Here is a 24,205-nt window from a genome sequence, read left to right as displayed (position 1 = left end):
AACTTAGAGCCGGCCCTCCCCATCCGCGGCTCCTCCGATTTAACCTACCATGAGTTGTGCATTTACTACTGAAAAAAAATCTGCGTGTTTGCGTTCCCACGCAGTTCAAACCTGTTGCTCAAAGGTCAGCTATAGTCTTTTCACCTATTAAAATGGTTTCATCTGCCATCTTAAAATCTCAAGGAGTGCAGGTAGGGAAGATGCCTTGGCTGACCTTAGAAGCCTGAGGAGTGGGGCTGGCACATTTAGACCTTCAGCTAGGATTTCCCAGATGAGACAAATCTAAGACTGTATCAAAAGCCTATGTGGGCTGAGAGAGGGGAGTAGCATTTCTCAATTTTAGTTTTGTTAGAGACATTTCTGAGAGCTGGCGAGTTTTCCTGACAGCGTAATGAATAATTGACTTGCTTTCCATTATTAGGTTTTCTTCAGCCCATTAAAGTGAGTCTTTCTTTTGAGGACTCGGAACTGTTTAGGGACCCAGTGGGTATCCCAGGATGCACAGACTTGGGACGTTGTACTAAAGAGACCCATGAATGAGCGTGCTATTGGTAAATAACCAGAGCGACCATTCATTGTGTGTTTGCTCTGAGCCCAGCAGTTACATGTAGATAATACCAACATTATCTACTAAGCCATGAGTTTGGTTCTGTGTTTGCTTGAACGCCTTCAGTCTGAAACAGATTGTTTTATGAAGCAGCCTCTCGTATGGTTGAATACCCGGTGTGGTAGAAAGAATGCTGGGCTGGATGTCCAGCTGGGGCTCTGCAACTTAACCTAGAGTGGCTTCCAACAAATCATGCAGCTTTTTTTGCCTCTGTTTCCTCCATGGGGGGAGAGGAAAGTAGCAGCACCTACTTCCAGCTAGATTTTCAGGGCAGGTTTCCTGGAAGATGGCCTTTTCATTGGTCCTGGAGGGATAGATAAGATTTGAGTATGAAACTGAGGGAAGGAGGGACTTCGCTCGTGGCACAGTGGTTAAGAATCCGCCTGCCAATGCAGGGGACACGGGTTCAATCCCTGGGCCGGTAAGATCCCACATGCCACGGAGCACCTAAGCCCGTGCACCACAACTACTGAGCCTGTGCTCAAGAGCCCCCGAGCCACAACTACTGAGCCCGTGTGCCACAACTACTGAAGCCCACACGCCTAGAGCCCGTGTTCTGCAACGAGAGAAGCCCGGGCACTGCAACGAAGAGTAGCCCACGCTCGCCACAACTAGAGAAAGCCCACACGCAGCAACAAAGACCCAACGCAGCCAAAAATAAATAAATAAACAAATACATTTAAAAAGAAAAGAAACTGGGGGAAGGAGACTGAGAGAGAATTCCCCCTAAAGAAAAATACAGTGAGAAAGAGATAAAAAGAAAGTGTGGCTGAATGTGGGAGAGCATGAATAGTGCCATTTGACTGCACCTACAAAGGTTTTGTATTTCTTGGAGCTGACGGCAGCTTCCTTACAACTTGTAATTGTGGTGCTGGTTCTGCTGGTGGAGGGTGAAGCTCATGGGGTCGGGCTGATTCCTCTGCTGGCCCCAGCCCCAGCCCCGGCTCAGATTTCTCACAGCTTGGCTGCTGTACGCTGACTGCTGTGTTTTCCTAGTCTCCCGCTCTTCACAGTCCTGTGTGTCAGTCTGTCTCAGTGTGGTCCGCTGGACATGGGGTCCCTGGTGAGGCTGGAGAGTGCAGAAGGTGGTGGGAATTCCACCTCAAACCTGGTGCCGGGGCAGCTCCCTGGGCCACCTGGGATGGAGGTCCGGTCAAGTGAAGCCCTTCCCTGTGCCATATTCCCTCACGTTCTACTCTGTACCCTCTTTGGGTGATGTTATGAAGTGACTAAAAGCAGGAAGTGGAAGGAGCATGGGTGTGTTTACACTAAGAAAGAGGATGGTGAGGGTGGAGACACAGCAAAGTAAACAACAGCCAAGAGCTCTTTTATAAACTAGAGCTCATTATGGAAACAGGTAACTGAAGTGCTCCACATTCAACATCTTGGCTACTTTGTCATAGGAGACTGCATTTCATATCAAAGAAAACTACATAGGAAAGCAAATGCTGCCCTTCATTCTCCAGTTCTGTATTGTCTAAGAGTCCTGTACACATATTCCTTGCCTGCTTAGAGCCCCCGCTGAAGGGCGAAGAATGGAAAAGCTCTTCCCTTATAGATCTGTTAGCAGAACATGGATATCGACCCTGGAACTTCTCCTGCTAGCTTTCCACTTGTGCCACTGACCCCCCTGCTGACCTTTGCCCTCAAGAAAGGCATGACTTCTCTATCCTGTATCAACCCCCCTATCCAGTATGTCTTGGAACCTTGGTTTCCACTGCCTTTATCTGCAAGTTGCAGAGACTTGCTTTGCCCTGAGTTTCCCTGGTTCCTTTATCACGTCTTTTTCTTAAAAGCTTTACTGCCCTGCTTAACTGATGCTTCGGCTCCAGTGCATTGTAGTCAAACCCACACCTGCATGGTCCCCCTTACTTTACTTGCCTTTGGCGCTCTGGTTTATGGCTAGTGGGTCATAAGTGAGATTCCTAAGGCAGTCAGCTTCCTCGTGGCTCAGGTCTGTGGGTTTGTGCCTGGCAGTAGTGGTCTAATTTTTTTAAGCTGTATAGGGAAAGCACTGTGAAGGTGGAGCATTTATTTTTGTAGCTGAGTAAAGCCTACAGCAGAATTAGTCCAACATGCTTAATGATGTTCATAATCATTGTGCTACATGATAATTTGGGCATAAATATTAAATAGCTGACACAAATGAAGGCAATTAGCAGTACCTTTCCGTAGCCAGACTGTCTTTCGCATTCTCTTTCTCCACCTACAGTATCTGTTCCTTCATCGTGAAATACTGAATGCCTTCTGGGCACCAGACTCTGGTATGTCCACCATCTGCCCTAGGGCTTGGCAGTTCCTGACACTACCCAGTGCTGAGCACCTGTCCTCCTCCTTTCCCATCCCCACCCGGTGCTGAGCGTTTCATACTTGAAAGGTTGGACAAACGGTTTCTGGGCCATGAGGCCGGGGTGGCTGCGTTCAGGAGACGAAGGGTCCGGAGAAAGCTGAACTCAGTGAAGAGTGCCTCTGAACGGAGGCCTGTGAGACCCTTGTGACAACTGGAGGCGGGGAGATGGACCCACAAACACTGCCTTTTGAGCCAGCTCCTCACACACTGGAGTAGGCTCCCCAAAATAACCAAGGCAGATGCAGCTTCAGGCCCAGGTGCTATATAATTTCATGGCCACATAAGAGAATCATGAAATTTAAAACCAGCAAAGGGATAATGATTCTCAGGGTGCCCAGACCAGCAGCATCCGCATCACCCAGGAACTTATTAGAAAGTACATCTCAAAATCCTTGCACTCCCGAAGGGCGGTGTTGGACCGTTAAGGGCAGTAAGATGCAGACAGTGTGAGAGTGCCATTTAGTCTTCTAGTAAGCTTCAGTTTTAAGGCCTGAAAGTTTATATACCAACTTTATGGCTTAAGCTACAGTGTTTTCCAGTGGAGAGAGCCTTGCCCCATACCCTAGGGGGTCTCTGGAATCTGCCTCCCACCTCTACCAGCACACTTAGTGGTGTTTTGATTGGCTCTTGGAAAATGCAGCAGGACTGGTGAAATGTAAGCATGGTTTCCTCGAAAGTTGTCATTAATGCTGTGTAAAGAGGCAGGATTTTGCAATCAGGAAAAGAAAAGAAAAGAAGAACACTTTGAAAAGAGGTTCGGGGGTTCTTAACCGTCTTTGTTCCATTTAAAACATTTAAATGTATCAAATATAATATGTACAATTACAAAGGACTGATTATATTGAAATTATCAAAATATTTTAGGAGTTTGTGATAAATAGAAGGCATGGTTAGTGCATTAGTGGCAGATCTGATAACAACCATCATCTTGAAGTAGTGGTGAGTGTAAACATTTAATGCTACCTGCAGCAACTGTAATATGGTGTCAGAGTCACAGGTTCTTCCTGTTCTCTCTGTCTTTGACTATATTCTTTTGTTTATTTTTTTTAATTGAAGTATAGTTGATTTACAATGTTGTGTTAGTTTCTGGTGTACAGCAAAGTGATTCCATTTTATATGTATATATTTTTTCTTTTTCAGATTCTTTACCATTATAGGTTATTACAAGGTACTGAATATAGTTCCCTGTACCATACAGTAGGACCTTGTTGTTTATCTATTTTATATATAGTAGTGTGTATCTGTTAATCCCAAACTCCTAATTTAACCCTCCCCCTGCTTTCCCCCTTTGGTAACCATAAATTTGTCTTCTATGTCTGTGAGTCTATTTCTGTTTTACAAATAAGTTCACTTGTATAATTTTTGGCTATATTCTTAACTGAAGAAAATGTTAAAGTTGTTAAAATTTAGTAAAAACTAAATAAAGATGTGCTTTTTTTATTCCATTTAAGTTCACGGGTCCCCCTGAATTGTGTTCATGGGCCTGTTGGGAATGTGTGGGCCCCAGGTAAAGAACACCTGAAGTAGGGATAGGGCAGAGCTGTCTCCTTTCCCCAGCTATAGGCATTAGCAGGCAGCAGCACACTCCTTGTAGTGTGTGTGCATCTGCGTGCTTCTAACCAGTCTCCACTATTATTTCAACTATGTGGGTATCAAGAATGTAAATCCAATTAATGAGGAGACTCTACTTTGATTTCTAGGTGATTTATCGTAAGCCATTAGCTGGAGCGTAGACTTAAATGTAAAGGCTCCTATCGTTTGCAGCCAGGAAAAATGGTTAATAAATTCACACGTTAAGGACTGTGTAACCCCTGAGCCTCTGTGTAGCTAATAGTTGCTTTACGTTCAGTGTTACATGGTATTAGGCTGATATCAACCATGAATAATTCACTAGGTATTTGAATTTCAACGAGTACCTGAACATATTTATATAGTGACCCATTTAATTAAGCTGTTGAGCGGTGGTTCTTAACCCCAGCAGAACTAATGTTGTAGCAGAACTAATGTTGTAGCAGAACATCAGAATCACTTGTGGAATTAAAAAGCAAAACAAATATCTGGGCCCCACCTCCAGAGATTGTGATCCAGTTGGTCTGCTGTGGAACCCAGGAGGGGGAGTTTCGTAAGTTCCACAGGTGTTTCTAATGTACAGCCAGGGCTGATGAACAAATGATGGTTCTTTGCAGTCAAATTGTTGCCAGAGGCCGTGACGTGCCTGTTGGGGTCTTAGTGCCCTAAACTTCACACTCTTCCCTGAGCACTGCTTGTGCTTTCCCGCCCTTTGCACAGCCTGACACCTCTGCCTGGAATGGCCTCTTGGAATAGATCACCAAGGGCCTGGAATGCTGAAGACGCTGAAGGCATCCCACAGGCCACAGTGTCTCATGAGAGGGTGCTTAGCGGGACCTACATACAGTCAAATGAGTGTTTTGGAAGTATCTGTCCAATGGCAATGAGGAGAATGGATTGAGTAGGGGCTAAAATAGGCACAGGAGGACCAGCTATGATGCTGTGGAAGAATCCCGGAGAGAAAGGATGAGTATCATTGTCCAGAGGGCAGTTGTGCGGATGTGCTTGGCTCTGGGAGACAGTTGGGTTGGGGAGATATATCTGAGTGTGGACAACTTTTGGGTGGCACTTGTAGTCATGAGGAAAGATGAGATCACGTTAGAGGCAACCTGGAGAAATGAGAGGAGATGCTGAAATTGACTTGCAGGGATGCCCTAATATTTAAAAGATGAATGGATGAGGCAGTATTTATACGAGAAATCGTAAAAGACCTTGTATCTTACTGGTAGCTTGGCAGAGAGAGTGCAGTGTAGAGAAAGAGGATGAGCTTTAGACTGAAGTGCTCAGATGCACCTGGCTTCAGATACTAACTAGCTGGACTACTGACCAACGAGAAGCCTTTTTTACCTGAGTATTGCTTGAATGTGTTCCTTCACTGCAAAATAGTTTCCAGCACCCAATGAAATAGAGCTTGAAAAGCGTTTATTTGGTTCTGTAGGGTACAAATATGTGTATATCATAGTTTACCCCCAGCTAATGATAACATTAAACAAAATAAATCTGTAAAGTTTAAAATCACAGGAAGCATTTGCCTCTGTTGCTCACCTTCATCTAAACGCACAGATTTCTGAGTTTCAAGGTATATCTTCAAAATTAGCGGGTAGCTGCAGTTGATGTGGAGTATCGCACAGCTCAGCTATAACCTGGATCTAGAATCCGAGTTCAGGAATAGCAGGAGGTCTTAAGGATCATCTTTCAGCCCTTTAGTTTAAAAGCGGAGAAGTTGGCACATCCCAGTTCACACCCAGGAGCCCCCCACCCAGTTTGTCTCACTCTGCCCTGCTTATCTTCCAGTGAGGGGTGGGCTTGACTGAGTTCCCAGAGGTTCTTTCTGTGGTGCGTTCACATCTGAGAGGAGACAGCCTCTCCTGGGAACAGCGAGTAAGTGGAAGGAGGTGGATTCATTTTGCTACTACCTGTATCACACTACACCTAGGAGGTTTATAACAGAACTTAACACTCGGAAGGCCACTGTGAAATTGATATTGAAGTGGAAAAATGATACTTGGGTATGAAATGCACTAAGTACTTAGCTCCTGCCCTGTAAGAAGGTTCAATTTCATCTTAGTAGACACTTAGGACTCTGACTGTTAACTACCAGTTAAGCACTTTTCCTTGAATATTTATGGCCGCCTTCTTGAATGGCTTGAGCTCTGGGCTGTGAGCACACAACGCTACCTGGGAGGGTGGCAGTGTAGGACATTAGTGCCTGATGGCAGAAGTGCTCAGGGATGCTTGTCTGCCTCCCTCACACCTAGAGCCCAGGGCCTGCTTGGGCCGTGAGCCTGGAGGACCCCTCACATAGGTGCCCTCCCTCTAGCTGGCCAGGACATATGTCCTCCTTCCCACTTTAAGCCAGCTTTCTTGTTGGCAGGCTTCATAGAATCTGTAGCTTGGAGCTTTCTTGCCCAGCCCCTTCTCACAGCAGGACTGTTCTTTCTAGTGCCCCAACCTTGAGAGGAAATCTTTAACTTTAGACTCACTGTAGCTGTATGGCTCTGTTTTGAGCCCCAAACTGCCTCACTGTAATTTTCTGTATCCTTCTCACCTAACTTTACCTCCATCCTCACCTATCTCTGTCCCCAGATCTTACTTTTCCCTCCCCACAGAACCCAGTTTTATTTCCGCCAATCTGATTCTGCCTTCTGCCTGGCGTTACATGACTTCCCCCATTCTAATGGGGTTTTGATATCATTTTGTATAAATATAGTTGTGTTTGTATCCCTAAGCATCATGTTTCTTTTTTCTTGTTGAGTTTCTAAGAGTGTCATACCATATATAGTACTGTCATTTTTTTTTTAGTTGGCATTGCTTCTAAGATTCATTTTCATTATTTTCTTAGTCTGTCTCCCAGTTATTAACTCTGTCCCTGGTACTGACACAAATATCTTTGTTCAACAGAAATTCTTGATTAAAAATTCTTTGTATCCCCGTTCTCTGGTGCAGTTCTTTTTCTTTTTTAACCATAGTAGATGGCCTGCATTGTGATGATGGTGTTGAAAATATCATTAGAGACTAGACAGATATAGACAGGCAAGAGACAGTAGATTGATTATCCCATTAGTGAATAGAATATATTCTACTGACGCACCTAAATTTTCAGATGATTTGTTACTGGAGGAAGAAACGATGGAGGGACTTAATGATGTGTTCAGAGACAGGGCATCCTTCCTTCTGCGCCTGAGCCAGGCTTTCCCTCCCTCCTGTTTTGCACCTCCACTGTGTGTCCAGGTTTTGTTCCCACCTCTTCACCTCTCTCAGGGAGTGCCCAATCCAGGGAAAGAGAGTCACACCTGCCTGAGACTTGAGGCCCCTGCTGTCAGCCCCCTTCCCATGGGCGAGCTGGGGAAACTGAACTCAGGGCAGGAGCCACCAAGTTTGGTTTGCAGGCGGTAAGTTGCACATCTCTAGGGGGCACCAGACCCTGGCCGCAGCCTATATAGACCACCATACATGACAGCCCTCACTAGGGCTCTTTTCTTGACACAATCCAGGTGCTGGCCTGCCCATCCAAGCCCTGCATCTGAGATTGGCCATCATGGAACTTACCATCTAGTGGGGAAGACAACGGTAGAAAGACTACTAAGTAGATCAATAAAGTATTAGTAAATTGTATGCTGACTGCTATGAAAGTAGGGTGGTCAGGGGAGGGCTTCTGAAGAAGTGATGTTTTAGATGAGGAGGTGATGCTAAGCCAACCGGCACTGAGGACACCTGATTCATGTCTAATGTCTTAGCTGAGGCTAGATTTGTTAGGGGGATTCACTAATGGATGCTTGATTATACATGAAGGGGCTGTAGTGGTGATGCAGAGATGTCACAGCATAACCCAGTGGGAAATTGTACAGGGGTAAGGAAGCCTGTGTTCAAGTTTGCACTTGGTGTCTTACTAGCTGAGAACTCTGGGAAGATCACTCGGCCTTTCCAAACTTCAGTTTTATCCTCTTTAAAATGAGAAGTCTGGCACCAATAGTCTCATGAGTCCTAAGCGAGAGAGTTTTGGCCAAGAGTTTTGTACACCATTCGAGCATGATGTGAGTAGGTGGTGGTCATTAATTACAATGAAAAGTAGTAAGGCGTGAGCCGCCACCAGAATATGACTGAGTACCAGGCATTAAGAGTTGTGAGGTCAAAGAAGGGAAAATAAGTTTGAACTGGAATAGCTTCAGACAGCTGTAAAGTAGGAAGGAATAAAGAAACAAGCCCTGTGTGGCTTGAGCGACATGAACAAAGAGAAGAGTGGCACGTGATAAAGCTGGAAAGAGAGGTGCTGGTTCACGGAGGGTATTGAACATGATCCCAGAGCTGGGATCTTGGAGGCAGAGGGGTGCCATTGGACGGCTTAAAGCAGGGGGAGAGGTTTGATCCAATATTCACGACAAAAGGTCATATAAAAAGGTTGCCTTACAGGGCTTCCCTGGTGGCACAGTGGTTGAGAGTCCACCTGCCGATGCAGGGGACACGGGTTCGTGCCCCAGTCCGGGAGGATCCCACGTGCCGCGGAGCGGCTGGGTCCGTGAGCCATGGCCGCTGAGCCTGCGCGTCCGGAGCCTGTGCTCCGCAACGGGAGAGGCCACAACAGTGAGAGGCCCGTGTACCACAAAAAAAAAAAAAAAAGGTTGCCTTACAGAAGGATGACAGTGAGGGTTAGAAAGCTGCTATTGCAGTGCTTGTCAGAGATGATGATGGCTGGAAAAAGGAGGTCCAGAGACGAGAGTGGTCTGTACTGGGAGGTGAATTCAATAGGGCATGCTGTCTGGAGGGAAAGGGAGGAATCCACAGTGACTCCAGGTTTCTGGCTGAAGTGGGTGAGTGGAGGCTGGTGCCACTTACACAGAGAAGGCCTGGGTCGGGGCACGGGAAGTGACGGTGAGGCTTCGGCCCCAGGAACCCTTCAGGTTCAAGGTTGAAGCAAGTGCCCACCCTCCGGGAGCTCTCAGTTCATTGACTGATGTGTGGACACACTGTGGCAGTTAGAACAGGGGGTTCTAGGTGGGAGGATGGTGGTGCCGCAGCCGTCCACAGGTGGAGGGCCTGGCCTCTTTGTCACAGCCGGGGCTTCTCTCAGTCAGAATCGGCTGAAACAGTGCTTTCCTGATGGTTCTGTGTGCGCATTGCTGATGGGGGGGCCACGGGTGATGCGTTATTCTCTGCAGGAAACCTGAACAAGGCAACCCTTCAGCGGGGTGTCCCCGCAGTTCCCGCAGTGTCTCCCTGGCTGATCAGTGCTCTGCAGCGTGGACCTCAGGTGCCTGGACAGCCTCCTTTTCCACTCTCCAAAAATGGGGACGGGGAGAGAGCTTGGCCTTGCTCAGGGAGCTTCAAGTGATTTGGTGGGAAACTTTTACCAGAAGAGCAGGTGGCTTAGCAGCGATTAAATCCCGCCTCTCAGATGTCAAAGACAGGGATTCAGTGTGAACCGGGGAGAGTCTGTGGTGCACGTGTTGGAAGCTGGAGAGTGGCTGGTACCTGACCGGGAATCCTGTGCTCTTGCCTGACGCAGAGGCCTTCAAGGGGCTCTTCCTGCTTAGGGTGGTGCTGCCTTCCTGAAGACCGCCTGGGCCTGAGTAACGGCTGGTATTTCACGGCATGAAATGCCATGGCCATGGGTTAATTTTTCTAAATACAGGCAGACCTTGTTTTATTGCCCTTTGCTCTATTGTGCTTCACAGATAATGCCTTTTTTCTTTTTTTACAAACTGAAGGTTTGTGGCAGCCCTGTGTCAAGCAAGTCTATCGGCACCATTTTTACTCACTTCAAGTCTCTGTGTCACATTTTGGTAATTCTTGCAGTATTTCAAACTTTTCCACAATTATTCTATTTGTTACCGTGATCTGCGATCAATGATCTTTGATGTTACCATTGTAATTATTTTGGGGTGCTACGAACCACACCCATGTAAGAGGGTGAAGTTAATTGATAAATGTTTTGTGTGTTCTGCCTGTTCCTCCAACCGGCCCTTCCCCCATCTCTCCCCCTCTCCTCAGGCCTCCCTATTTCCCGAGACACAATATTGAACTTAGGCCAGTTAATAACCCTACAGTGGCTCTAAGTGTTCAAGTGAAAGGAGGAGACAGTCGCTGCAGCAAACTGCACTGTGGTCTTGTTTTAAGAAACGGTCCCAGCCGCCCCAGGCTTCAGCACCACCACTCTGATCAGTCAGCAGCAGGACGCCCCCCCAAGCAAAAAGATTACAGTTGGCCGAAGGCTCAGATGGTGGTTAGCACTTTTTTTTTTGCAATAAAGTATTTTTAAATTAAGGTATGTACATCGTTTTTTTTTAGACATAGTGCTATTGTGCACTTAATAGACTACAGTATAGTGTAAACATAACTTACATGTACTGGGAATCCAGAAAATTCATGTGATGCTTTATTGGGATAGTCGCTTTATTGGGATATTTGCCTTATTGTGGTGGTCTGGAAACGAACCTGCAATATCTCCAAGGAATGCCTGTAAAGGGAACCTCACTGGGCTCAGGAGAAAAGGACTGACTGAAAAGCACATGGACCCAAGTTGTCGGCTAAGTCATGTCTGTAACTCGGCCGAATGGATGGAGCCATACCTTGGCTGTGTTTTTGAAGGACACTGGGTAGAATTCCACACTCATAAATATCTCCCCCACGACCAGCCCTAAGTAATGGAAGTTTGAAACTGAGAGCTTTTCCCCACCCACACTTCTGTTACAATTTTGATCACAGAATCATCGAATGTCAGAGACAGATTAAATCACTGGGGGAGTCCATGTCACAACCTTGTACTTTTCAAGATGCAAAGACAGAGGCCCAGAGAAAAGAAGTGACCCAAGGTCACACAGCAAGTAAAATGACCACACAGGGCCTGACATCAATATGGGATGAGAGGTGACAATGCCTCACAAGTGGCACAAAGCAAATGACGTGAGACTTTAGAAGGCAGAGAAATAATGGCCTGCCGGGCTGCCTGAGACAGGTTGGACTTCAGCAGAAGGGTGTATGTTGAAGGCGATTTCAGGTAGGGGGAAAACCATAAACGGCAGTGCCGGGAAAGTGTGCAGTTTCAGAGACTGACGCATAGCTCATTTTGTCTGGACTGTAATACCCTCATCTTATACAAAGCGTAGAGATCGTTTCATATAATCTTGCAGCAAATCTGTAAGATGGGCGTATCCTCTGTAATGTGGTTAAGGCTTACAAAGAGCCTGCTGATGGCTGAACCAGGACTCAGACAAGAGCCTTAGACCAAAAGCCTGGTGTTCTGTTCTTAGCACCATAATATGCCGACGCCTGTCAAGGGTTTTAGCGTTGGGATGTGCATTGTGGAGGAGTTCAACTAAGGAGTTTGGACTTGATTCGGTAAGCGATGAGTAGTTAACTTCTTTTGAGCGCGGAGAGCATGATTAGAGCTGTGCTTTAGACATTTAATCTGGCAGGAATGTTAGGATGAATTAGAAACCTAGGTCCCTAAGTCAAGGTGACCACCTAGAAGAGCATGAGCATGGTTGGGGATCAAAGTCATGAGAGACTGGACTGAGATAATCTGAGGGTCAGGAAGTCAACTCCCTTGCTTGAAGTCAGACAGCTAACCAGTGCACGTGAGGTTCAAAATCAAGTTTGTTTTTACTGCCCGTATTCTGGTCTTGTGTTCTCCAGTTGAGTTGGAAGCAAAGCTAATGTGGGTAGAACAGACTGAGGATGCTTTTGCACATCATCCCATTACAAATAGTGTACAGATATGTAATGTGCACCCAGCCACATAGTAGACTAAGAATGGGAGTAGGTAGGGTGTGCAGAAGTGCAGTAGAACTAAATGAAAATCATCAATTTTAAAAAATATTTTAAGTTGGTCTCAGTAAGGGAAGTTGTTAAACGGTCCTTGTTGGTCTAAGAAGAGTTGAATTTCCCTAACTTCAGTCTTATCGGCATCAGTTTGACTATCCACCAGATTAGCTGGGAGTTAGCACTAATGGTCGTTGCCCAGACTCCCTCATGCCCAAGAGCCTCGAGTGTAAAGATTTGAAACACTTGGGGATGTTTATAAGCTCTGATCATAGTTTGGCCACATATATGCGTTTTCATAAAAACACCAAAGTTAGCTTCCATGTCCTGCCAGTTTTTTGTTTCCCTGCCTTTGATTCCCTCTCTTTGTGAGGTCCTGACACTTTGTTGTCACGTGAAGTAGCCCTGCCTTTTTGCCTTTCTGGCCACTTACACTTGGAATAGCCTGCTTGGCCCTCAAAGTTTTCTGCCTCTTGTGTGGGTCATTCTCTTTCCTGAGCAGTATGTGACTTTTCAGTCATTTCCCAGTGATACGCAGGGCAACGCCCATCTTGACACAGCAAGTGAAAAGTGACAGGTGTTGCTGGTCTGTGCCACCTTTTTTTTTTTTTTTTTTTTTCGGTACGCGGCCCTCTCACCGCTGTGGCCTCTCCCGTTGCGGAGCACAGGCTCCGGACGCGCAGGCTCAGCGGCCATGGCTCACGGGCCCAGCCGCTCTGCGGCATGTGGGATCTTCCCGGACCGGGGCACGAACCCGTGTCCCCTGCATCGGCAGGCGGGCTCTCTACCACTGCGCCACCAGGGAAGCCTGCCACCTTTTTTGTGCCAGATGTAGTATGTTATCTGGGTCTCTTCGCAGTTCAGTTCCCTCTGTGTGCTGTGTTGCCGCAGGGAGCCTGGCAGCACTCACGACCCCCAGCCCCCCACCAATCTGATTAATTCTCTCCTGGCATCCACATATTGCTCCCAGGGATCCTTATTAAGTTATTTGGACAGTGTATACCTCCCCATTCGATGTGGTTCTCTGTGGAGGACTAAGTCTTAGACACGACCTGTGCTCATCCTTTTTTAGGTTAAACATACAGACTTTGAGCAAAACTCCAAACTTTTGGGTATGGCTCCTGCAATTTAGATCTCCTTGTTGCAGATTCAGGTAGTTTTAAAGGTGGCATCAAACTTGGTTCTCTTTCATAGGTCTAAAGCCCAGCTTGTTAGATGCCTAGTCCCTTGGGATGGTTGTGCTTCTGAGCAGTTCTCTAAGGAGTTGATTTTGATGGTATTGAGAAGAGGAGGGGTGACACCTGCCCTGGTCCCCAGGGTCCAGTGGATGTCATATAAAATTTGAACAACAAATGAGAATGGGAACCGTAAGCATGCACAGGCTTCTTTAGAGGCCACCTTTCAGTAGGAAGTTTTCACAGAACCAAGGAGAGGAGAAACACACTCTCATGACAGTGGTATCCTAGAACTACAAGGGCTCTCTGAAAGCCACTTCTTGTTCCATCCTCCAAATACTAGGTGAGATTCTATGTAGCTTTTCAGGTAATTGGTTGTATAGCCAGTTTGAAAGATGAGGTTTTTTCAGCTTCATCTTCTCAATAGCATCTACTCGCCATCTGTATTCACTCAAGTTCCTCCCCACTTAGTGATGGTGTGTGAGCTTGAGACTGCTCAGCTCTTCGCTGACCTTGAAGAGCAGTTGAAGGTTAAGGTTTCTTCAGCCTGGCTACCACACCTGACTCTCCCCCGGGGCCCCCCTTTCAAGCCGGTTTTTGTCTGTCTTTCTAGTTCACCTCTAGTTAACATCAGTGTCATCACACCACTTTTTCAGCTTCTCAGCTGTTGGCCCAGAAGCAAGGCCAACATTCATTCACCTGTGCTGATCAGGTACAATCTACCTGTGCTGATAATTACCGAGGTGGGGCAGGCCGTTCTTTCTGTAGTCAGCCCTGCCCAGGAAGCCACAGGAGCTGGTGTTAGCAGTACTGGGCTGGTGCCAGGAGACCTGTGTTCTAAACCTGACTTCACACTCCTCGGTTTCTTCACCTGGAAAGGAAGAGGGCTGGTTGATCCCTAAGTTGGCTTCTCCTCCAACATAATATTTTATCTCGGGTGTATTCTCTATGCCAGGCACTGTTAAAGGTACTGCAGATCGAAAGCAAAGTGCCTGCCCTCCTCCTGGCAGTGGATTTGTGGGCTGGAGGTAGATGACTGGGTGTAGCTCTTACAAGCAATTCGTTTCCCAAACTCGTGGCACAGATGTTTGTTCTTACTCCCTGCTTGAACATCCATGTTCCTTGGAGACCAGATAGGCTGCGTTTTCCATTACTTGTCTGTCTCATATCTGTCTCAAAGGGATACGTACAGGTACATTTTATCTGATGTAGAGTATCTGCTCTCTGCCTCCCATTTAGTCTGATTGAACTCCCTCTTATTGCAATCCATAGCTGTTTTATCTAATTTCTGGGAAACTTGAGGCAAGATTAGCCTGGTGGCTAGTAGCATGCCCTTTGTGGTAGATCTACATGAACAAAAATGTTCAGAACTGTGTCTGCTGGCATGCTAGGCTCAAATACAAGAGGAGAAGAAAAGAACCTTGCTCTTGAAGAAAGTGGCACAAGATGGGCATGTAACAGAAAGGCGAGATTATGTAACTGAAAGTGTATATTTATGTAAGTTCTCAGGGGATGTCTTTGGAAGGGAGTGCTCTATGGGGTACTGCCTCCAGAGAGAACTTGGGAGAGGGACCCGACGGCTACATCCCCATTCCCTCAGGTCATAAAATAGGATTTGTAAGCCCTTCTCAGAGCTTCTTTCTCCCACTTTCAGATCTTGTGCAAGCAAGCGTATGAAGGAAGGTGGGCTATTTTTACGCTGCCCCTCACATTTACTCCTACACGAGGGAGGGATGCTCCTGATTGGGTTTGGGCCCTTGTCAACAGTGTCACTGGAAGGCGACAGTGTCATTGGAAGGCGACCATGCCCTTCCACGGCCAGCGACTGACCAAGGCCTTTTCCTTTGCAGAGATGAGAAGAACCAGTCCATCATAGTCAGCGGGGAGTCTGGAGCTGGCAAGACCGTGTCGGCCAAGTACGCCATGCGCTATTTCGCCACGGTTAGTGGCTCGGCCAGTGACACCAACATCGAAGAGAAGGTCCTGGCGTCCAGTCCCATCATGGAGGTAAAGCCATCCAAATGTCCTTGGCCTTCTTGTCTGGAGTCCCTTCTGCTGGCACTAAGACTGCTTGAGTGTCCAGCCTCGCGTGGCCGATCACAGAGTTCTTGGAAGCCACTCACACAGTCAGCATTCATGCCTCTCCCCAAGAACCCATTGTCCACTGCTGAGGGAAGAATTTCAAAGGTGCCCCTAAAACCACAGATTTGGGAATATTCTGACCTGGTAGCCCAGGTCCCCAGTATTGGATGCAGCGGCCTCTTCATGTTTTCCTTGTTCCTTGACTCTGCTGAATACTGTTGTGACAGTCCTCCCCCATCTACCGCCGTCTCTGCTGTGTTCCTCCCCCCTGCTGCCATCCTGTGTCAGCAAATCATTGTCCCACCAAAACCATTTGATGCTATGAAGGTCTGCTGAGTCAGGAGGGCAGTCTTCATGGCGGTGAGGAGGCCTAGATAAAAGATTCCCCTTTTTCCCAAAAGGTATTTGGATGTTTTATCTTTTGCGGGGAGATAGAGTCCAAAGCTATGTGACTCTTTTGTGGGGAGATAGAGTCAAAAGCTATGTGACGACACAGAATCTGTTGAAGATCCTGAGAAAATGTAACCTTTGTTGGCATGGACAGATCTTGCCTGTCTCTTCACCACCCCGACCTCCCGGCTGGGTGGCCTCAGAGCGGCCGATGCAAGTGCAGGGCCAGAGGTATTTCCAAAACCTTGGGTCTAACTATAGTAAACCATGTTATAGGGTCAGAACTCCATCTCTCTTTTTCTTCCATTCCTTATAAACGCTTCATTCTCATGGAGTTGAGCTAAATGGCTGCACAGTCCCTGAGCCAGCTTTGATTTCCTGCGTTTGAAGCTGAGGCTCTTCATTATTGTCTGGGCTGCAGTCTGGTAGGAGTTGGCCCTTCTGCCAGCCCCGAACAGCCCCCTTGTTTTAGGAAGAAGAAATTCAGTTGAGGCCCAAAGCCGCCAAAACAGCATCAGGTTTCTCTGCACGGCCGTGAGCCCCGCCCATTAAGACACAAAGCACCGGTGTGGCTGGTCCTTCAGATTATTTTGGGGCTGGGGGAACAAGAACCTGCCTGGACCTTCCCAGGTCCCCTCTCTCTCCCCCTTCCTTTACCAAGTGCAGGAGTAAATTGAGTGTCAGTTCATAGGAGCTCGTTGATTATCCAGGCAAACTCTCCTGCCTACAGAGTTGCATTATCCAGAGAGCTTTTACTCTCTGCTGGGTAATCAGACACACCGTGTTCACTAAGAATTAGACAAAAGCAAGTTTTGGTATCTGTTCTTATATGAATTGGGAAGTGGTCAATGCAGTTGAAGGCATTTTTACCAAACAGATAAAAACAAACAAAAAAGCACTTTTATTAGTTTACAGTTGTTCTTAAACTTGACTGTGCATCAGAATCGCCTGGAGGCCTTGTTAAAGCAGATAGCTGGGCACCACCCCCAGAGTTTCTGGTTCAGAAGGGCCTGAGAATCTGCATTTCTCACAAGTTCCTAGGTGATCCTGATGCTGCGGATCTGGGTCCCACACCTGTTTGAGAACCATTTGTTGAATAAATATTAAAAAAAATAGGAAGGAGTCACTGGAAAATATGGAAGAAAAGGGAATAATCCCTCATCATCCTACAGCCTGCTAATAATTGTTCCATATTTTGGTATATTTCCTTCCAGCTTTTTCACTGAATATTATAGTATATGCCTTGTCCCCATATCATTAAGCTTTTTACAAACTTATTGGCTGCAAACATACGTTAATTGATGGTTTTACCATAATTTAACTTCCTTTTGTCAGACATTTAGTTGGTAGCCTCTTTGCTCATAGCATTTATTCTAAGCCCCAAGGTGGCGGCCTGGCCATGGCCTGGATTCAGGAGACGATCATGGACTTGAGTCCGCACCCCACTGGGCCGTCCACTGCACTTAAATGGAGGCAGCTGAGACAGCACTCTGCGATTAGCATCACGTTTCATCTTAGGTGGGAGTGAGACCAGGATTTCAGCTTTTCCTTTGCCTCTAAGTTTCAAAATTGAGTTCACCTTTTAGGTAGTAAAATTGCAAAGACACAGAGCGCCTCTTCTTCTGGAGGTAAAGTACGTACTTATTCTGGACAAAACAGGGAAGGGAAGAAACCTGTCCGATCTCTGGTGACTGAACACAGCTCTTGTTAGCCAAGAGAGGAATTCAGTGAAGACAGATCACCACATTAAGCAGGTACAAGACACAAGGGGAATTAATTTTTTTCATTTTATTGTTTTGTTGTAATAAAACATACGTAATATAAAATCTATCACCTTAACCACTTCAAGTGTGCAGTTGAGTGGCATTAAGTACGTTCGCAATGTTGTACAACCATCGCCACCATCCATCTCCAGAATTTTTTTTTAATCATCCAAACAGAAACTCTGTACCCGTTCAGCAATAACGTCCTATTCTCCCCTCTACTCAGCCTCTGGTAACCTCTATCCTAATTTCTGTCCCTGTGAATTTGCCTCTTTGGTGTCTGTCATACAAGTGGAGTCGTATGACATCAGTCCTCTTGTGTCAGGCTGATTTCGCTTAGCATAATGTCTCCAAGGTTCATCCATGTTGTAGCATGCATCAGTGCTTTGTGTGTGTTTTTAATGGCTGCATGGCATTTTGTTGCTTGTATGTACCACATTTTGTTTATCCATTCCTGCGCTGAGGGTTGGGTTGTGTCCACCTTTTGGCCAGTGTGAATAACGCTGCTGTGAACATTGGCGGGCACCTGTTTGGGTCACTGCTTTGGGAATGTTTTTTAAATGACCGTGATCTGCAATGATCTCATGTTTTCAGTATCTGTTATAGCTTGAGTAGGCTGGTGGACTGCTGGGGAGGCATGGAAGAAATGTGAGAGCAACATGCACACCCCTAGAGAAGGAGGAGTGTGTACATGAACCAGCCTGTTCTTGCATGATGTCCTGTAAACACATGTTGCAGTGGTTTGAGCTTAAAACATTAAATTTCTAAAGTTGTGCGAATTGGTACTTTGGAAATTATGTGGGTAAGTCCAGAGGGCTCATTCTGTCAAATACAGAGTTTTGTTATCATAGAGACTATCCCTTGAGCTGTTACTGAGTGTTACATTTGAGAGAAATGTTGGACGTGAACATGGGAAGGAAGAATTATTGCCAGGAAGAATTCTAGGTGGAATTAGAGTGTTGCCAAGCAGAGAAAGAGCAGCTTCTGCTCTGCCAAAACCCAACTTTTCACAAGTTCAGAGTCTTACTTGGGCCCTTGTGTCAGGAAGCCCAGTCAGCTATGTGGCTCCTCAGAGGGTTACAACCAGTGCAAGTCATGTTTTAATCAGGGCACAGCTGATTACTGATGACTCCAGGCCCGTCCCGGGGAAGGTTGGCCCCTCCCAGCGAAGCAATCAGTTATGGTCATGTCATCACCTCATTATTTCTCCAGGCCAGCAGCTGCAGATGCCTCCTAGGGAGTCGGAGAGTTGAGGGCCGTCTGAGGAGGCGGAATTCCCAGTGGGCTGCGCTAAGTGGCAGTTGTTTGAGTTAAAGGTGACTTGAGGGTGGATTGGGGTTGGCTGGGGTGGATTGGGATGATTTATTGTCAGCGCCAGAGCTCTCTGGCCCCATTCTGTTTAAGAGCTTGTCAGCATCCTGGGAGTGATTTGTTCACAAGTCTGCACTGATTAAAAAGATATTGCTAGTCAAGAGACTGATTGATAGAGCGGGGACAGAACCCAGGCCCAGCCCAGAGGGGTCACATGGCTTCTTGGGCTGACTGGAGTGTGCAGGCATACAACTCTAGGAGCCCCAGAGACTCCCCTCAACCTGGGAGAAATAAAGGGGACTAGGGGTACAGTGAGCAAAATTAACAGAAACTAAGACCAGTTACTATGTAATTTTCAGGGTTTGACTTTTTTTTTCTAAGCTGAAGAAGCAAGTAGGCCTACAACTATTAACCTATTCATACAAGAATCTGCCCCCAACATACCTTACCTTCTCCTCTTGTTTTCTCTCATGTTTCCACACACTCTAGCCATTCCTCACTTGTTGGGGCTCTCACATACCCCTGTCCCTTTGCCTACACTATATTTATAAATAAAATTCCTTTTCCTTCCCCACTGGTAAAATTCTACTCACCCTTTAAGATCCACTTCATCTTACACTTCTTAAAGCGTTTCCTGTTCTGCCAGCATTGGCTAATTTCTCCCTTCTCTGTTTCCACACTGGTTGATATGCATCTCGGTACTGTATAATCCCAATCATATTGAAATGATTTGTTCTCGTCCATTTTTACTTTACTACATATTTGTATATGTATAAACCAGAAAAAAGGTAGTTCTTTTATATCACATACAAATGGTATCATATTCTCTTAACCACTTTGCAACTTGCTTTTCACTGATTGTTTTTTTATTTATCCATGCATCATGCTCTAGTTTAGTTTAACAGCTTTTTAGCATCCCATTTATGAATATTCCACATTTTATTTATCTCTTCCTCCTACTAGTAGACATTTAGATTGTATTTTTTATTAGTAAATACAGCCTGCATTAAACGCTCTTTTGCACACCTACTTGTACACTTGTGTGAGTTTCTCTAGGTAATACCTAGAAGTACAGTTGCTGGGTTGTTAGGTCCATATATGTTCAATTTTACTAGATATGCCAAATTCTTCTTAAGAATGGCTGTTGCAGTTTACATTTACATTACAGCAGTGTATGAGAGTTCCTTTTTCCTCACATCCTCCTCATTATTTCATAGTATCAAAGTTATTGCCACTCTGGACTGTCATTTTTGTCTACATTTCTCTGATTTCCACTGAGGTTGGGTATCTTACGTTTATTGGTCATGTGAGTTTCTTCCATGCATTCCCTGCATACAACATTTGTTCGTTTTCCAAATTTTAACTATTTGTATCATAACTGTGTCTTTTGTTGGACTGTGGACTCAGAGTCAAAGCCTTGGCTTTTATCATCTATAACAACTGGATTTGTTTTCCTCATGCATCAAAATGTTTTCTAAGTCAATAAGCAACAACAACAAAAAACCTAGCAAGGGTTTAACAGATAAAGAACAACGTGCAGGTCCTTCACACACGTGTAGAAGTTGGAAGTTCTTCATGCCCAGAGTGGAGTTTATGGGTTTTGGTAGTAATAATACAAGCAACCCCTTTCCTTTGTGGGTACCTTTATATACTTTCAAAGTACTTGTAGATCCATTATATCACTTCTTAAAGCAGCCTAGTGAGGTAAGGAGGGTAGATCTTTCGGCAGTGATCTTTAGAATGTTGACAAGCTTCCCCTAAGCTACCACAAGGAGTGATCTCGGATATGGTAAAGGTTCTTGTTGCCATTTTAGAAACGACAGAATTTGAATTTTTTGAACTTTTGGAATCGAGATTTTTTTGTTTGAAACTAGATAATCCTTTAGAATTTTACACAAACTGGCCTTTGCTGGTTGCACCGTCCTGATGTTGTTAACGTGTTCCTTTGGCCTCTGTACATCCTTTGAAAGGGTAGTAAAATTCAGAGGCTTGATTAGGTTTAGGTTTGTTTGTTTGCTTGTTTGTTCTTAACATCCAAGAACCCTTTATTGGTGGTGGTATGTATTCCCATCAAGACGCACAGAATATTTAGGTGTCTTTTGGTGATGTCAGCAGCCATAGCTTATGCCTAGATCTATTAATTCATCAGGAGTTACAAAATGGTGACGTTCTCATTCTATCTTTCCTCTTGCGTTTATCAGCTGGAATAAGCTTAGGAAGAGAAACTTCTCCTTGCCAGCTAGTTATGCTGATAGAGTTTACACAGGGAAGTTAGGATGGATGTCTGATTCCTTATCTACTGGTTGTCAGAGTAATGAGTTGGTTCCCTGCCATCCTCTGAAAGGCTTTTCTCCCCTTTCTTATGAAAAGGTAAAAGCGAGGATTCATGTCTTTGTCTTTATCCTTTGATTTGACCTGGCTGTTTGAGATGTAAGAAGTTCCCCACATGGGTGGCAGCTCCTGTCTGGTGGTGAGTAGTTTGGAGAGCTGGAAAAGGACTGCGAAACCAAGGGGAATGAACACAGACTCCGGACTCAGTTATATCTGAATTTATATCTTGGTGTTGGCACTTCCCAGCCAAGTGACCCTGGGCACACTGCTTACCCTTTCTGAGCCTAAGTTTTCCCATAGGTATGAGGAAAGTTGATAATGCCTCTCCCCTGGGATTCTTGTCTGGATTCAGGGAAACTAAAGGGATCCCAGCCCAGGACCTAGCTTGTGATGGAGGCCTGGGAAGCCATCATTTTTACCTGCATTTTAGGGAATACAGCCCTCCTTGCCACTTTTCAAACAGAATAGGCTCCCTGAAGTCTGACAGTGGCTTGTCACATGGTGCCTTGAAGGATCAGGGCCCTCTTGGAAGTGGGTGCAGTGAAGCCTCTGCTGAGACGATGAGGTTGGTGGATGCTGAGGGGCATGAGTGACGACATAAACTCCTCGGATTAGTCATCTCTTGACGGTCGTTTCAGCTTAGCCAGACTCCAGCCTCGCCCTGACCTTAGGGGCATGTTCCATGCTCCATGGTTCCCTTCAGAGCAACGCAGTGTACTGGGGTTACACTTTCCCCACTTTCCTGCAGAGGTACACGCTGTATATGTGATGTATAGGTTGCTGTATACACTTTAAACCCTAAACGAAAAAATACGTATTCATGACCCTAACAGGAGATTTTAGGGACCTAAAGAGGCAAGTGACCATCGAGGACAAGGACTTAAAATTCTTGTTTCACAGGAAAGAAAACCAAAACCCAAGTTCATCTATGCTTCCATTCACTCAGATGCTTTGAATGCCTGCTGTGTGCTGGGCACTGGGGTGAGTGCGGGAGGTCCCATGGGGAAGCACACGTGCGCACCCCGCTCTCACGGAGACAGGGTGGTGTCTCGTGGAGATGGGGGTTAGGGAAACAAGGGGACGTGCAGAGTGAGGCCTGGGAGAGCACGTGGCGAGGGAGGTCCCCTCGCTTATGAGGCCAGGGTAGGCCTTCCTGAAGAAGCCACATTTGAGCTGAGACCAGAAAGAAGAGGTGGAGGGAGCATGGGCAGAGAGTGTTCCCAGCAGAGGGAACCGTGTCTGTGAAACTTGGGGGGTGGGGGAGGAGGCAGAGAGAACACAGGTCTTTTGAGAAAGAAAAGCAAGTTCAGGATCATAAGAGGCTGGAGACAGAGGGCAAGAGTGATGAGAGGCCAGGCTGGGCTGGGTCCCTCAGGGCCTCCGAAATCGTGATCTGCTTTTAGCCTCTTTGTGCCTCAAATTTCCTGGACAACTGAAAAGTTACAGTGGATATTTTTCAGGTGTCGTAACCACCTGAAAAGTAAACGTGTGAAAGGGGCTTCAGTATTAGTACGTTCATTACCAGCCCATCAGCAATGTGATGTTTTATAGAAAGCGAAGAATCACACAGTAAGACCGGTCATTTAGCCACTTGTCTTTTAAGTTATTGTCTCGTGTTTTGAACTGTGTCCCTGCTGCCGTGTAAGAAATAATACCAAGAGGTTGATGGCGTCCTGATATGTCCTAGTGATGATGTGTGTGTTGGGGGGAGGGGGGCGTTTGACATTTGGTCTCTTTCTAGGAAGTACCATTTAACAGTTGGGAATGATACTTGACATTTGATCAGTGGAGATCTGATCAAAGTGGATTAAGCCCCAGAAGATTCATTTTTCTCACAGAAAGTCTAGAGCTCTTGGGTGCTGGCATTGATTTAGTGGCTCAAGGATGTCAGAGCAGTGGTTTCTGTGATTCTCTAGACCTTTCCCTCATGGTCCCAAGGTGACTGCTGCAGCTGTAGCCATCACATGCACATTCCAGGTAGGAAAAGGAAGAAGAGAGGAAGGTCAATGGGGTGCACCTTCCAGCTGTTTAGTCCCCTTTAGAGAGACCATCAGTCAACTCTTCACTCTCATTGGCCATCGTTAGGAGTAAGGGAAGCAGGAAAATGAAGTTGTTTTGTTTTCTTTTAGCTCGACCCATTGTCATCCTAATAGTAGAGAGGTTCTAGAAGGAAGGAAGAGGGAGGGAATAGAGGTGCCGCCATGAGCATACAGTCCTGAAATTTAAGAAAACCCGCCACGTTGTGCACACTTTTTGTTTGTTTTTTCTGCACAGGCCATTGGGAATGCTAAAACCACTCGCAATGACAACAGTAGCCGTTTCGGAAAGTACATTCAGATTGGCTTTGACAAGAGGTATCGCATCATTGGGGCCAACATGAGGACCTACCTTTTGGAGAAGTCCAGAGTGGTCTTTCAGGTGAGCCCTGTGACTGGACCTTCTTGTATTTTTTCCCATGGATTTTTACTCGCTCCATGTTCTGCTCCCTATGCCCAAAGAACATCTCATTGTTTGAACCTGGATTTGGATAGACTTGTTCTTTTGGTTTTCTTTTTTTTTCCATTAAGAAGTATTCATTTATAGGCATCAGACCTGAAAAATTTTTACTCAGTATTGATATGTTTCAGTGAGCATTGTTTTTATTTTTTTATTTTTAAATAAATAAATACCATGCATATACCATGCAAGCACAATATTTATCTATCTATCTATTTATTAATTTATTTATTGGCTGCGCTGGGTCTTTGTCGTGGCACGTAGGCTTCTCTAGTTGTGGCCTGCGGGTTCAGTAGTTGAGGTGTGTGGGCTTAGTTGCCCCGAGGCATGTGGGATCTTAGTTCACTCCCTGACTAGGGAGTGAACCCACGTC

General features: G+C 45.9%; 1 protein-coding gene across 8 annotated transcripts in view; it reads left to right on the top strand.

Annotated features, from left to right (window-relative positions):
- The window catches only part of MYO5B (myosin VB), a 387,835-nt gene that overhangs the window by 202,488 nt on the left and 161,142 nt on the right, over positions 1-24,205 (top strand). For all 8 annotated transcript variants that reach the window (XR_016387637.1, XR_016387636.1, XM_089895168.1 and 5 more), the window contains exons 5-6: positions 15,310-15,466; positions 23,611-23,754. Coding sequence is in view for 6 of the 8 variants with exons in the window: in XM_089895168.1 (XP_089751294.1) it covers positions 15,310-15,466; positions 23,611-23,754 (301 nt within the window). In the remaining 2 variants the exon portion in view is untranslated. The remainder of the gene's footprint in view (positions 1-15,309; positions 15,467-23,610; positions 23,755-24,205) is intronic.

Source organism: Delphinapterus leucas, chromosome 14 (assembly GCF_059928025.1).
Source record: "Delphinapterus leucas isolate spDelLeu-1000000601 "Yukka" chromosome 14, BTC_Dleu_Yukka2, whole genome shotgun sequence".
NCBI classification, from domain to species: domain Eukaryota; kingdom Metazoa; phylum Chordata; class Mammalia; order Artiodactyla; family Monodontidae; genus Delphinapterus; species Delphinapterus leucas.
Note: the sequence above shows the minus strand (reverse complement) of the source record. Positions and strands in the feature narration are given on the sequence as shown.